Source organism: Petromyzon marinus, chromosome 12, assembly GCF_048934315.1.
Source record: "Petromyzon marinus isolate PM22_M1 ecotype Great Lakes invasive population chromosome 12, UKy_Petmar_22M1.pri1.0, whole genome shotgun sequence".
Classification (NCBI taxonomy): domain Eukaryota; kingdom Metazoa; phylum Chordata; class Hyperoartia; order Petromyzontiformes; family Petromyzontidae; genus Petromyzon; species Petromyzon marinus.
This window is the reverse complement of record NC_133678.1, coordinates 1,643,201-1,657,139: the sequence shown is the minus strand read 5'-3', so window position 1 is coordinate 1,657,139 and position 13,939 is coordinate 1,643,201. Positions and strand designations below refer to the sequence as shown.

The 13,939-nt window shown below is 51.1% G+C and overlaps 1 protein-coding gene across 2 annotated transcripts; it reads left to right on the top strand.

Moving 5' to 3' along the window:
• Nucleotides 1–348: 348 nt before the first annotated feature.
• On the top strand, nt 349–12,226 carry LOC116941715 (uncharacterized). 2 transcript variants are annotated; one of them, XM_032953061.2, is made up of 10 exons: nt 349–988; nt 2,166–2,258; nt 4,254–4,378; nt 5,196–5,345; nt 5,750–5,802; nt 6,720–7,218; nt 7,576–7,919; nt 8,246–8,310; nt 8,768–8,811; nt 9,978–12,226. In XM_032953061.2, the coding sequence occupies exons 1-10, from the start codon at nt 826–828 to the stop codon at nt 10,122–10,124; spliced, it is 1,683 nt and encodes a 560-aa protein (XP_032808952.1). In that variant the 5' UTR covers nt 349–825; the 3' UTR covers nt 10,125–12,226. The 2 variants fall into 2 exon arrangements, with proteins under 2 accessions (XP_032808952.1, XP_032808953.1); XM_032953062.2 differs by having other exon boundaries at nt 351–988; nt 9,981–12,226.
• The last annotated feature ends 1,713 nt before the right edge of the window (nt 12,227–13,939 follow it).

The window sequence follows — 13,939 nt, the reverse complement described above, 5'->3', positions numbered from 1 at the left end:
CGCAACAAACACAAAACATGAAGAAAACGTCTTAAAGTGACTGACTGCAAACAGAAAATCCAGGAAAAAACAGCAACATATTCCTGAAAAAGCACCTTACACCAACGCTGTGTGCAAAAATCCCAGTGGGATGCAAGTCAAACAACAACAACCACAAGACAAATTTTGATTTAAAGCTTTCGTGACTGCAGTAATTCATATTCTTAGTTCTTTCGGAAAAGTCACGTTGAAGGGAAACAATAAAATAATAAAATATACCGTTTGTGTTATGGTCGAAACGTGAGAATTTTTATTGTTTTATATATTTTATTGTTTCCCTTCAACGTGACTTTACCGAAAGAACTAAGAATATGAACCACAAGACAACTTAGATTAAGGCCATCAGTCTAACTCCGTACTACAACAAACATGGCCAAACCAAAAAACTTTTCGACATCAAAATAAAGCCATAAAAGCAATGTAACAGTGATCATAGGAACAACAGTGATCATAGGAACAATGAATGACGGTGGGGTTATAGGGATATATGTGATGATGGTCCTTAACGTAGTATGATGATTCTGGTGAAGACGGTTGCTATGGTGGTGATGGTTGCCACAGTGGTGATGTTTTCCGCGGTAATTCCGGTCGGCATGATGATGATGGTTACCTAGGTGATGATGGTTACCACGGTGATAATTGCCGTGGTGATGGTGGTTGCCCCAGCAACGGCGGTTGGCATGGTGACGACGATGGTCGCCATAGTAATAATGGTCGCCATGAAGATCCCGCTTCTGCGCGGCCACGTGATGCGGCGGGGCTGAGTCACGTGACACGAATGCCGACATGGCGGAGGTCCGTGATGGCCTCGTCTCAGAGTACCTGAGCGCGCCACTGCTGCGGGAGCGTGGGGACCGCCTCCTCTTCGACCACCTCTACCGCCTCGCCGCCGCCTACTTCGAGCTCGGAGACTACGAGCGCCTCTCCGGCGTCTACCGCGCGGCCAGCGGTCAGTGGCACTTGTAGGCCTCGGCCGAGCCCTCCCGCGTTGCCTGACTCGCCTGCCGCTCCCCAGGTGCACGGTTCCCGCGGGAGGGATGCGTCCGTGCGCCCCCTCCTCGCGGCTCTCTCGTTCGTATCTCATGTCTGGTCGCTCTCAGCTCTCTCGCATCTTGCCTCTACCCATCGCTTCCCACCCGCCTGCTCCGTCTCATCTCTCCTTTAATTCCCTGCGCACACTCTCCCGGCCCCCCCCCCATCTTCACCTCTGTTCCCTCTCTTTTCCCGCGAACGAAAGTTCGTCGCATGACGCCGGTCAACCCGATATTTTAATTCTGAAAAGCAACAACAAATTGATGAGCATGGCCATGATAAATGTTGTGCAATCATTTGTGACCAGGCTGTGACCATCAACTCGCTATGCGAGTCGTTTGACCTCACATTCATGAGCCTCTGGTTCTTTTTGCAAGTCTGTGGGGCCCTCTCTGTAAGTCGCTGGCACCCTGCCTGAGGCCATCCGACTCATTACACTCGCGATCCAAATGAATTCACTGGCAGGGGGAAACCTCAAATGCGAACACGCCGTCTTAGCGGTGCCGGCTTCTGCTCCGCCCTCTGACTTCTTCTAAGTCAGTGAGTCGTTCTCAGCCGGGGGCATGCGGACCCCTGGGAGTACGTGAGGCGATATATATGTGTGGAATTATATCATGCATGAGAGTTATTGGTGAATAATTTAATCACGTATGAATCTGCAACTATAAAATGACTACGATACATTTAAATGCAGTGTTTAAACTAGAACGATGTAAAATAAATTTCTAAACAATGTGGTTTTCAGGAGTAATCAATGAGCATGCAGAGCGTTCATTGAATTGTGTTATTCCCTTGCAGTTACTTGGCTGGTTAGGATACCTCACAAAATGGATAATTGGTTAAAATATTGATGTTCATTATTTATACGTTTATTTCTGAGAACCATGTTGGGCCAGGCAAAAGGGGCTACTCCGTTAAAACAGATTTCAACATGGGGGGGAGGGGGGGGGCGCTGGGGTAACAGTCGTATCAAAAAAAGTTTGAGAACCACTGCTCGAAGCAGAGCGGGCTTCTCGTCGTCGTCATTGTCGTCTTTGCGGAGTCCTGCTGCTTCAGCTCCACCACGTGTGCGCATGCCGTGCTGGGTGGCGCAGGCGCCCTGCAGTTCCTGCGGGAGGAGCAGCCGAGGCAGGTGCAGTGGAAGTTGATACAGCTCATGGAGATGGTGATGCGGGGACAATTCTTTGGTGAGACGCGCGAGCACTTTTGTAGGTGGTGTTGGTTACTGTGATTATGGTAGCGGAGTGATGGTGCCGGTAGTGGTGATGGATGGTAATAGTATTGATAGATGTTGCTGGTGGCTGGTATTGGATTCAAAACTGAATTTTGAAGATCACATTGGTTATATTGGTAAAAAGACAAAAATAAAAATTGGTTTTCTGTATCGACACAAGCACTGCTTCCCCCCAATGTTCCGTTGGGAATTGATAAAAGCTACCATACTGCCTCTACTTGACTACTGTGACATCGTGTATAAATCAGCCCCAAGTACTGTACTGAAGAAGCTTGATTTCATCTATCACTCGGCCTTAAGATTTACATTGAACTGCCCATATAGGACTCACCACTGTGATCTCTACATTGGGTCAAACTTAACATCTTTTAATGTTCGACGGCTTGTGCACCAGATCTTATTTATTCACGATGTACTTAAAAAAAATCCGCAGACTACCTGCTGGATCTCCTCTCTGTTTCAAAGAAAAAATTTGATCTCAGGTCTTCGCTCATTTACCAGCTTCACATTCCCTATTGCCGTACAAAAACTGGAGGAAGGGCCTTTGCTATTGATGCCCCCAGGGTCTGGAATGCTATTGCCATTAAACTGCAACTTGAATCGCTACCAATGAGATCTTCTCTCAAAACTGCTCTAGAGGAGTTGTACACCCCTAGCTGCCACTGATATTCATTGGCGTAAAATAAAATAAAATGTTTCGCTCCGGATGACGCTGCCAAGTATTATCTGTATTTTGATTTAGCGTGCTGATCTTAAAGGTGCATTGAAAAATTTGATACTCCGACTGATGCTTCTGTTGTTGTGGAGTAACTCAAGCAGCCAGCTATGGCTCTAGGATTTGGTGTTACATGTTATTTATGTAGTTTATTGTAAAAATTCGGTCACAGTCCCTATAATCACTGTTACATTGCAATTATGGCTTTATTTTGTTGGTTATTTCGAAAACGTTTTTTGGTTTGGACATGTTTGTTTTATTGTAGTACGGAGTTAGACTGATGGCCTTAATCTAAGTTTTCTTGTGGTTGTTGTTGTTGTTTGACTTGTATCCCACTGGGATTTTTTGCACACAGCGTTGGTGTACGGTGCTTTTTTTCAGGAATATTTTGCTGTTTTTTTTCATGGATTTTCTGTTTGCACAGTCACATAGTCACTTTAAGATGTTTTCTTGTTCGTATTTTTGTTTTTTTTGTTTGTTGTGGTTGCACCCGACTCAAGAGCCGAATGGCTCATAGGGCTATACCAAAATAAAGGAAACTAAACTAAAAGGATGGTGGTATTGGGGGAGTTGTTGATCGTGATGGGCACTGATGTTAGTGGTGGTAGTGCAAGAACACCTGCGCCTGCTTGAAAACAATCAGGCTGGCCTGCCTTTGATTCTGCCTGGGTTTATTCACATGAGATTGTGTGAGGTGATCACAAAGCATTGAAAGATATGGACTTTTTTTTTTACAGAAGTGAGATCCTCCGGCAAGTGATGTTGCATTTGCTGTGTCATGTAGCCCACATGGTAAACCACTAGTCGACTTTATGATAAAAAAAACAGATAATGGTGCAGCACTGAAATGTCTTGCTTATGCCACTGCTGGCAGAAGGGCCTCCACTGACGGGGCTCTACAGAGGCCCCCCCTAAACAGTATTTTGGCCTACGGTTTTACATTGTTCATCCGCCACGGAACAGGTGGGATCACCTAATCCACTAACTGCTTTGTGCCAATTTGTACTTGTGGGTGGACAGAGGCGTTTAAGAAATGTGTCCATTTGAACTGAAGCGCGATCAAATTGGACCGGTGACGTCTGTGTTAACCACTACACCATGGACCTTTTCTCATACGGTAGGGTGTATCCTAGCATTGCCAGATTGCGGCAACCACTGTATGGGGGGGGGGGGGTTGATGGAGAGTAGGGGACGGTCGGCTGAGCGGACGCTTGCTATGTTTTCCGTCGTCAGACCCCGTCCGCGAAGGCAACCAGATGCTGCTGGAAGGGGCCGTGGAGATGGTGGACATGCTGGGCAGGGAGTGTCAGTTGGAGCCCGAGGTCACGCAGGAGGTCACGAGAATACTCAGGCTCAAGGTGCGACCCTCCCCACTGACGGTGGGAGCCTCTAAACATGACCGCAGAAGAAGTTCAGTTCTGTGATGATATTATCATCACAAGGTGGTTCGCTGCTCACTGTGAGAATTTCGGACGGAGATTTGTTTGTCGCATGATGACCTGCCACCGGTAGTGAAGTGAAATTTAATTAGACGGAGGAACAAAAATAAAAGTTTAACTTGTGCAAATAAAATGTGGATGGGAGATGGGAGAGTGGTTTGCTGAGGCCATGTATCCTCATTGCTCATGGGCATGGGAACAGGAACCGGGGTCCTGGGCCCATGCTGGTTCACATGGATGTTGATTGGATGCACAGCTTTGTTACAGGTCTCTGTAGAATCTTTTGGTGCCTTATCGGATGACTGTGTGTCTCAACGATAGGCCTCCGCAAGGCATTACGATGATGCTTAGCTATCTGCTTGTTGAGAATACCAGCTATGGCACTTTGGGCACTCAGCTCCTCGCCTCCCTTGGTTCTCTGAACTAGAGAACCTCGTGGGTGGAGGATGAAAGGGCGATGGTTTGGCCACAGGCTCATGGTTGCATCAGAGCGCCTGCGATTGTCGACACTCAGGAATTAGAAGGGGGCTCACTTGGGCCTTTGCCAGGAGGGACCCTAGGAAGGGGGCTCGTTTGGGGGGCTTGGGGCAAGAGGGACCCTTGGGTTGGTGCTGGACAGTGGATGCTGCTTCGTGGGTATCTTAGAGTTTGTTTGACTTTAGCAGAGCTCCGGTACGTGCGCGTGTGTGCGCTGTGCTTGTGTGCGTGTGGTTACTCGGTCTTCTTTCTTGCTCAGCTCCTGACGGAGGCGCGCGTGCAGGTGCAGCGAAACGAACAGCTCCAGACCGACCTCGTGGACCCTTGGTACTCGCTCGACTTGAAGCCGCATATCTTACGATTCATCGACTCCGTCCCCCAGAGCAGTCAGGCGTCCTCCTATGTTCAGGTGCCGGCCCCGAGCTCTCCGCCAGCTCAGCTTGGTTAACAAAGCGATGTTTCCATCAGGCCCGGCTAAGCTCCTCTTGGGCTGTGCGGCCAGCCAGTATACCGCGAAGGAGAGTAGCCAACTGTGTTAATCGGTTGTGCAGGGAAATCTGAGGTTGGTCTGTTCATTGTATAACCGCTCTTGTCGACTTCCCCAAAGTGGTACTAATTTTATCGACCCTGGAGGGAGGGATGATTGACTGGGTAAACCCCAGACCTGGATTTGAACTCGCAACCTTCTGTTTGTGAGCCGCTCGCTCTTCCGCCAAGGCATCTTTGAGACCAAACACCTCGCACTGCTGTGTGGACAGGAGGAGGAATGTAACACGACTGATGCTGTTGTTTGTGTTGTGTGTTTGGAAACAGCTCCTGAAAGAAAGCCTGCCTCAAGAGACACCTCCAGCTAACAAAACAAATGGGTAGGTGGTGTCCGTGTGTTTGTGACAGGAGTCCTTGGTGTGGCTGTCGAAAGGAGAAGGTGGAGTTGCGAGTGATGCATAAAAACTTTGATCTGGTTAGAGAAATGGAGGCGTTCGAGGAGAGATCGTGAGGCCCAGAGTCACAGCTGCGAGGCAGCAGTGTACTCCGAGAGCCTCTCGGATGTAAAGGCGTTGGTGGGGTCGACAGAGGTGAAGAGGAGGGGCTGTTATCTGCGTAGGAATGGTAATTGACTCCTAAGCCGTCGACGTGGCGACCAGTAGGAGACGTGTAGGCATCGAAAAACAGGGAGCTGAGGACAGCATCCTGAGAGGCTCCCGTGTTAGAACATCTGCTGCTGGCCTGTTAAACAAGGCCAAGGGCTTACACTGTTTTTAACATTTTATCTACATAATGACACCTAGCCGATATTAACTATGTTAACCTATTTGTATTTTTTATTTTTAAATTATATCTTAAAGCTATTTTATATTCGATATTTATTCAATTTTATATACTTCAGCCCCTTGGTGTTAGACTTTTAACCCTTATTATAGTAAGACTTGTTTAAAACTTATTTAAGATTTTAGATTCCTATATGTTGAATGTATGCACCATCCTGCCAAACTAAATTCCGTGTCGGTGTGAACTTACATGGCGAATAAAACCCTTTCTGATTCTGATGCTTGCCCGTCCAAGTACCATCAATACTCGACGTCAGCATATAATCCGCATATAATTTGTTTAAACGAATAGCGATTCAAAGCTTGAATCGTGAGCATCAGAATAATGGTTTTAGTGGACGTGTCGATTGAGTGACCGCCGGCTCGTCGCCCGGCACCGGCTGTGGTGGCGTCGTCTGGCGTACCTCCTCCGGTCCGAATGACACCGACCTCTACCCGTGTCCTCGTCCCCACAGCGGTAAATTCCTACACAAGGACCACATCAAGGAGGCCTTCCTGTCCATCGCCGACTGCCGAGAGGACGCGTTCAATACCTTCGAGGTCCTGCTGCTCACCGACGTTCCACCTCTGAGCCTCAAACTCGCCCTGCCGGCCATGGGCGCTGCCGAAAGCTCGCCAGGGTCCGAGCGCCGGGAGGACTCCTCTGTGCCCGAGGGCGCCGCGGCCAATAATTCGGTGGCGCCGGCACGGGTCATCTCTGTGCCGCAGAAACAGTTGTCCCCGGCTAAGAGACTCATGGGGCCCGAGACTCCTCGACATGTTCCTGAGGACAGCCGGGAGGAGAAGGAAAAGGTGGTGGCTCCACTACAGGCGACACCACCATCGCCACCACGGCCACCACCACTATCCCCTCTCCTTTTGAGCGACTCGGAGGAGCTGCTGCCGATGCGGATTGTCCAGAGCAAGCGGAGCGACCAGAGCACAGCTGAGGCGGCGTGCGATGATGCCCACCAGGTCAGAGCCACCACCACGTGCGAGCGTGGGGAGCGGCGGTGTTGTGGTTAGCGCACTGCGCGAGGAACCCGACGACCCGAATTTGATTCCTGTTCACAGCCAACACCGGTGACGATTATTTGAACCGGAACAGGTCTTGGGCCACCCTTAGGTGGCTTCAGCCTTGACCGAGTACCTGGTGTGACGTGTAAACATCAGCACTGCAGTGATAAAGTAGGCAGGGCGTGGTGCTGGTCAACCAACCGCTTTCCTGTTCTGTGCCGGCCTTAATAGATATTCACTAACACCACCTACCGCAACAGTCTGTTACAGGCCATGTCGGTGGGGGTGTTTGTTTTTCATTGTGCACGCGTGAAGATGAGCACCACCGACTTCATCCCCTCCACTTACGAGGAGATACCGCCCACTGCCCCGGCCAAGGATGTCGCGGGTCCCGGCTCAACTCCACCGATTTTGGCGATCATCGGAAGGAAGAGGACGAGGAGCGACAGCCCCAGGGTTGTGGAGGAGGCGGCCGCCACCCCGCGGCTCGTGGAGGATGGCGAAGTTGCGGGGCCCAGCAAACCCAGGGCAGCCACGATCTCGCCAGCGAAGGCGACCTGCGGAAAATGGGACAAAGGTCACGGGCACCCGACGCGCAACCACGTTGAGCGGAACGGCAGGTTTCCTGGCGACGGCTTCAGCTCAGCGGAGATACGGCGGTGAGTGGGGCGTGCCTGGCTCGGTTTAGACCTGAGCTGCAGGACAGGGAGGGGGGTGGGGCTATGTGGAAGGGGGGTGGAGCTAACATGACAGGGGTTGGGACGACAGAACAGGTTGGTGGGACTATAGGGATTTCTTGCAAACTGCTTTTTGTGTTTAGTTTTTGTTGTCCTTCCCCCGCACCTCCGATAATCACGGTTGGCTACGTACGGTGCGAAAGAAGTTCCACATACGTACATACATAAGTGGTAAAGGGCTGTTTATGACCCCACCGCTAAAGTCGTGTCGATTGTGTTGCCCTCTCTGACCCTTGCCCCCCCCGCAGGCTGTCCCCCTTGATGATAAAGGACGAGTGGTCAGATGAGGAGGACTTATTTGGGCCGAGCAAGGGTGAGTGTCGTGCGTGCGACATCGCCACAACCGGTGGAGCAGGGAGTTGGTGCGTGACGTGATGAGTGCCAGCAACACGCGTGCATGTGCACACACGTACACACACACGTACACACGCAAACCTGTTTGCGTGTGTACGTGTGTGTATTCGTGTACGCGCGCCTCAAGACTTTTTCAAGAGGGTGCGGCCAAGTTTTTGCAGTAGCAGGGGAGCATGTTGCTGCTGCTGTGTGTTAAACAATTTGAGAAATGTGCAGGTACATTTTCAACATTGTGATGATGTTTTGGTCAATACCAGTTACATTATTTGCTTGTGGGAGGAAAACAGGAGGCAAACGTACATACTTCAAGCAGCAAGGCACCCGAGTCGGGAATCGAACCCAGGCCTCTCTTGCTGTGAGACACGAACGTTACCGCTGCCGCCCGAAACCAAGGTCTCCCATGTGTGCGTGTGCAGTGGCAGGAAGACAATCCAAATTTGGCTCGTCGGCAAGGAAGAAGGTGAGGGAGGCTTGGGCCCCGAGTGAAGGTTGTTTATCCGCCGTCACCGCCGCCGTCACCGCCGCCGTCACCACCGCCGTCACCATCGCCGTCACCATCGCCGTCACCATCGCCGTCACCATCACCGTCACCACCACCGTCACCACCGCCGTCACCACCGCCACCGCGTGGGTTGAGAACGAATTCCCATTGGCCACTGTGGCGGTCGCTTGTGGAGACTTGGGCCCACAGCAGTGACGTGGTGCGGCTCGCCCTCAGCCACATACATGCACAGTCTCCACCCTTTGTCTCGCCACGCGCCTCTCACTCCCGTCCAGCGTCGACGAGCTGTGGTCTCGGGGTCACTCCGAAGGGCGGCGGGGTCAGGGACGTGTGACAGCGGCGGTGGTTGGGGGGGGGGGTCACACACTCTCATCCTGGAGCCGTGGTCGTGGGAAGTGCGGTTTCACTGCCGCGTTCACCGGGCCGTCCTCGCGGTTAATCCGCGTTAGTGTCACCACCACCCTGATGATGTCAGTCGTAGTGATCATCTTAAGTCATTATCATCATCATTGTTGGACATGGACTATCCACTGCCCCACCAATCCAAGCGACGGCTTGGGTTGGGGGGGTCCTTCAGTGTAGCAGTTGACATTTTATTTTTTCCCCCCTTTATTTATTTCTCCACGTTTACCCAGCAGCAGAGGCAGATGATGAGGTGCATGCTGGGCAATGCAGTTGAGAGATAGAAAGAGGAACATGGAGCGTGGAAAACAAACGGAGGTTGTAGGCATCATCGTGTTGACTGCGGGGTAATTATTGGTCCAATTAATATCGAATTCGACAGCTTAAGCGGTATGATAATAATTTGTAATATTTCACTGCTGGATAAGTACTTCCCCAGGCCGTGTCGAGTCGTGGGGGGTGTTTGACCATACTTCACCATGCTGGTCAGTGTAGTTCTGTCAAGCGGGAGGATGGGGTGGGATAGTGGTGGGGGAAACGGTTAAATTATCACCACTGATGTTAGTTGTCGGTCCCTGTGTGCTTGTCTCCTCCCGGTGTCCTCTTGTCCCCAGTGTCTACATCTCACTCATGTCCCCATCTCTCCTCCTTGTCCCCATGTTCCCATCTCACCCCGTCCCTGCCTCCCCGCGTGTGTCTCTGCATCTCCGCGTCTCGGGTAGAAGATGTGGACAGAGACGGAGACACAGTGTCTGAAAGAGGGTGTCGCAAGGTTCGGCGTGGGAAACTGGAGCAAGATCAAGCGGCACTACTCCCTGAGCCGCACCGCCGTGCAGCTCAAGGACCGCTGGAGGAACATCTCCAAGTAGGGGGGCAGCACTGGGCAAGTGGGCAGCACAAAGTTCCTACAAACATAGGTTGGAGGGCATTTGGGCTTAAAAACTAAACTATAAAACTGTTTTTTATTTGACCAGGTAAGGGGTGTACTGAGCTATTTAGCTCTTTTTCAAAAGCGTCCTGGCTATCACAAATGGTAGCTCATCGAAGTGGCTTATCATGTGGAAAATTAGAGCACCCAAGTACTCTAAACGCGTGATGTTGATTCTAAATGTGGAGTGGAAAACCGGAGGACCCGGAGAAAAATCCACGCGACCATGAGGAGAGAGACACACAAACTCCAAACAATCAGGCGTCAGGGTGGGGATCGGACCCACGGCCTCCTGCATACCAGCCGAGGAAGTTAACATCTCGCTACTGTGGCTTAGGTGGGGAGGGGGAGCCACGTGGGCCACGGCGTCTGGGCTGGGAAGATCACGCCGGGCATCGGCGGGCGACGTAGCATCTCCGGGCGAAAGCGTGCGCCGTCGCGAGGGGCGGCCGTGAGGGAACGCGCAGAGGGCCCGACGGTTCGCAGCGCGGCCCCCGCGGCTCGTTGGTGCAGGAAAACCCCTCGACGCAATGCGACGGGCAACCAACAAAGTCTCCTATGGCTGCCGTGGACAGGGGGACAGTCCGAGAGACGATCGTCGTCACTGCTGAAAAGTGTTTTTGATATGGGAACGGCTGGCACCCACGTGTCCATTGGCGTGCATTCCTCTCCCTGGCACTTCCTGCCACAATGCAGCACTCTGCTGGGAGCAGTGAGGGGGGGGGTCTCAGGACAGCTACCCGCGCTGGAGTGCGCAGGACACCGCCGCCCCCCCCTCCCTCCATATTGGCGGGGAGAGCGCCCACTTGTCTTCTCTGTGCCCAGCCGCGGGCATGGAATTCACAGCGCCACCTTCCGACCCTCTGGAGTTTGTTTTTTGACGATCAGGAATGGATGCCGTGGGTCCCTGGCGCTTCACGTGGGAGAGAATGAGCGTGCGAGACGATGGCATTCAACGTTGGTTGGTAAATTAAGTTGTCGGTCTAGTTTGTGTCGTGACGTCACCGTCGCTGCTGCGAGGCAGTCCGTGTTGCATTGCAGTGGCGTCTGGTGTGTGTGGTGTCTGTGGTGTATGTGGTGTGTGTGTGGTGTGTGTGTGTGGTGTGTGGCCAGGTAAACACGCACGGGGTGACGTGAAGATGCCGCCACGAAAGACACTCGCACGATTCCATTACAATGGGTTTTGTCAAAAGACACACGGTCGACCCTTGGGGGTTGGGAATCATAACCCCCCTTACCCGCCCCCCCGGACCCTCCCCTTCTTCCCTGGATGTTGTGGTTTTACATTCGAGATCTTGGTTTCCTTAGGCCCTAATTTTTTAATGTTTGTCTTTTTCTGCAAATAAATCTTGGCTGTTCTGCCAGTTTGTTCTGCTGGCGTCACGTGCTGAGATGAAGGATTCACTTGGATGTCTTCGCAGAGCAGTGCTAAGAGAATGTAACCTGCGGAAGTGGATATCATCGAGCTACAGCTGAGATCCATTCAAGTGACCTGCTCTGAATTAGTCCAGGCCTGAAGAGTCCTCTTCCTTTCTGAGGGTCCGATTCGGACTCTCAAATGGCATACAAAGTCAGAGTGATCTCCTGCTGCTAAAATGAACATGGAGGCATTAGTGCTCATCTTCTGTTTATACCACTGAGCTTGTGGAAATTCCACGTTTATATGGCGGGGCGAGTATATCCAGAGGATAACGGCTGTTGGACTTCCCAAAATATTGGAACTTATTTTATCTGACCCACCCCCACCATCCAGGATTTGAACTCGCAACCTTCGTATTGCGAGCTGCTCACTCTGCTGATGAGCCACCTGATGGGCAAAGATAGAGATCCCCCGTGTAGCCTTACCAGACTGTTGGTGCTGTTAGCGAGTCACACCTATGAAAATCGGCACGGCGCACGAGGGGTTGGGTGGCGATGTTTTCTGCACACCGCTCACATTTCCGCACGCGTCGGGCACAGGAGGAACGTCGTACGTGCAGAGTCGGGGTCGCCGTGATGTCATGTTCCACGATATGCTATTAAACGTGACGATACGACTTATGATATCCGTTTCCCACAACTGTCTCCTTGCATTTCAGGATTTGTTTTTGTGCGTTTATGCAATTCTAGTGCGGCAGGGCGGTGGTGGTGACAGAGTGGTAATACTCAGGACTCACAGCAAGCAGGGCCTGGGTTCAATTCCTGACTCTGGCATCTTTCTGCGTGGAGTTTGTACATTCTCCCCCTGGTCTGCAGTATGAGTATGTGGAGTCTGTTCTCTCCCCTGGTCTGTAGTATGAGTGTGTGGAGTCTGTATGATCTCTCCCCTGGTCTGCAGTATGAGTGTGGAGTCTGTATGATCTCCCCTGGTCTGCAGTATGAGTGTGTGGAGTCTGTATGTTCTCTCCCCTGGTCTGCAGTATGAGTGTGTGGAGTCTGTATGTTCTCTCCCCTGGTCAGCAGTATGAGTGTGGAGTCTGTATGATCTCCCCTGGTCTGCAGTATGAGTGTGTGGAGTCTGTATGTGCTCCCCTGGTCTGCAGTATGAGTGTGTGGAGTCTGTATGTTCTCTCCCCTGGTCTGCAGTATGAGTGTGTGGAGTCTGTATGATCTCCCCTGATCTGCAGTATGAGTGTGTGGAGTCTGTATGTTCTCCCCTGGTCTGCTTAATGAGTGTGTGGAGTCTGTATGATCTCTCCCCTGGTCTGCAGTATGAGTGTGTGGAGTCTGTATGATCTCCCCTGGTCTGCAATATGAGTGTGTGGAGTCTGTATGTTCTCTCCTGGTCTGCTTAATGAGTGTGTGGAGTCTGTATGATCTCTCCCCTGGTCTGCAGTATGAGTGTGTGGAGTCTGTATGTTCTCCCCTGGTCTGCTTAATGAGTGTGTGGAGTCTGTATGATCTCTCCCCTGGTCTGCAGTATGAGTGTGTGGAGTCTGTATGTTCTCTCCTGATCTGCAGTATGAGTGTGGAGTCTGTATGTTCTCTCCTGGTCTGCAGTATGAGTGTGGAGTCTGTATGTTCTCTCTCCTGGTCTGCGTGTTTCCTCCGGTTCTCCCCGTAATTTCCCATAGCTAAAAGAACAACCTACTTACAATGTAGCCGTGGTATTGGTCAACTAAATCATCCCAACGCTGTTAAATGACACCTACTAATCACTCAGCTGGCAGTACACGTTCTCCCATCGAAACTTCCCCACGAGTACGTGTAATCATTGCAACTTTACAATCTACGTCTTTAATATCCGTGCTGTCGGTGACGCAAAATGTAATGAGTTAATTACGGATATGACCATCGTGCTGTTAATTTGTAAGACATTTTAAATAGTACATATTTTGCAAAGCGCCACAGTTAATGGTTAAAATCGCTATATTTTTAAAGCGCGGATTTTGCGTGTAAAAGTGAATAATTATCTACATTTCATACGTTTCATGTCAGAATGTTAAATCTTTGTCGAAAAATGCAACGCGCAATTATGGTCACGGCAGGTCGACAACTTTTTGTAAAGCAGACGATGTGCGATTATCGTGGATCGTATATCGTGGATCGTATATCGCGGATCGTATATCGTGGATCGTATATCGTGGACCGATTATCGTGGATCGTATATCGTGGACCGATTATCGTGGATCGTATATTGCCTCGACCCCAATACGTACACCATGCACACTTAACACAGATCCCCCGTGTAGCCTCAACGGACTGTAGGGGCAAGTGCTGTTCTTCGGCACCTATGAAGACCGGCACGGCGCAGGAGGGGGCGAGTGGGCCAGCGCA

What these genes read in the sequence shown, in the direction of transcription:
- LOC116941715 (XM_032953061.2), top strand. Translation starts at nt 826, where the DNA reads ATGGCGGAGGTCCGTGATGGCCTCGTCTCAGAGTACCTGAGCGCGCCA. An exon ending in CCAGCTAACAAAACAAATGG is followed by an intron (nt 5,803 to 6,719) that starts GTAGGTGGTGTC and finishes TCGTCCCCACAG; the next exon opens with CGGTAAATTCCTACACAAGG. An exon ending in CGTGCGATGATGCCCACCAG is followed by an intron (nt 7,219 to 7,575) that starts GTCAGAGCCACC and finishes GCACGCGTGAAG; the next exon opens with ATGAGCACCACCGACTTCAT.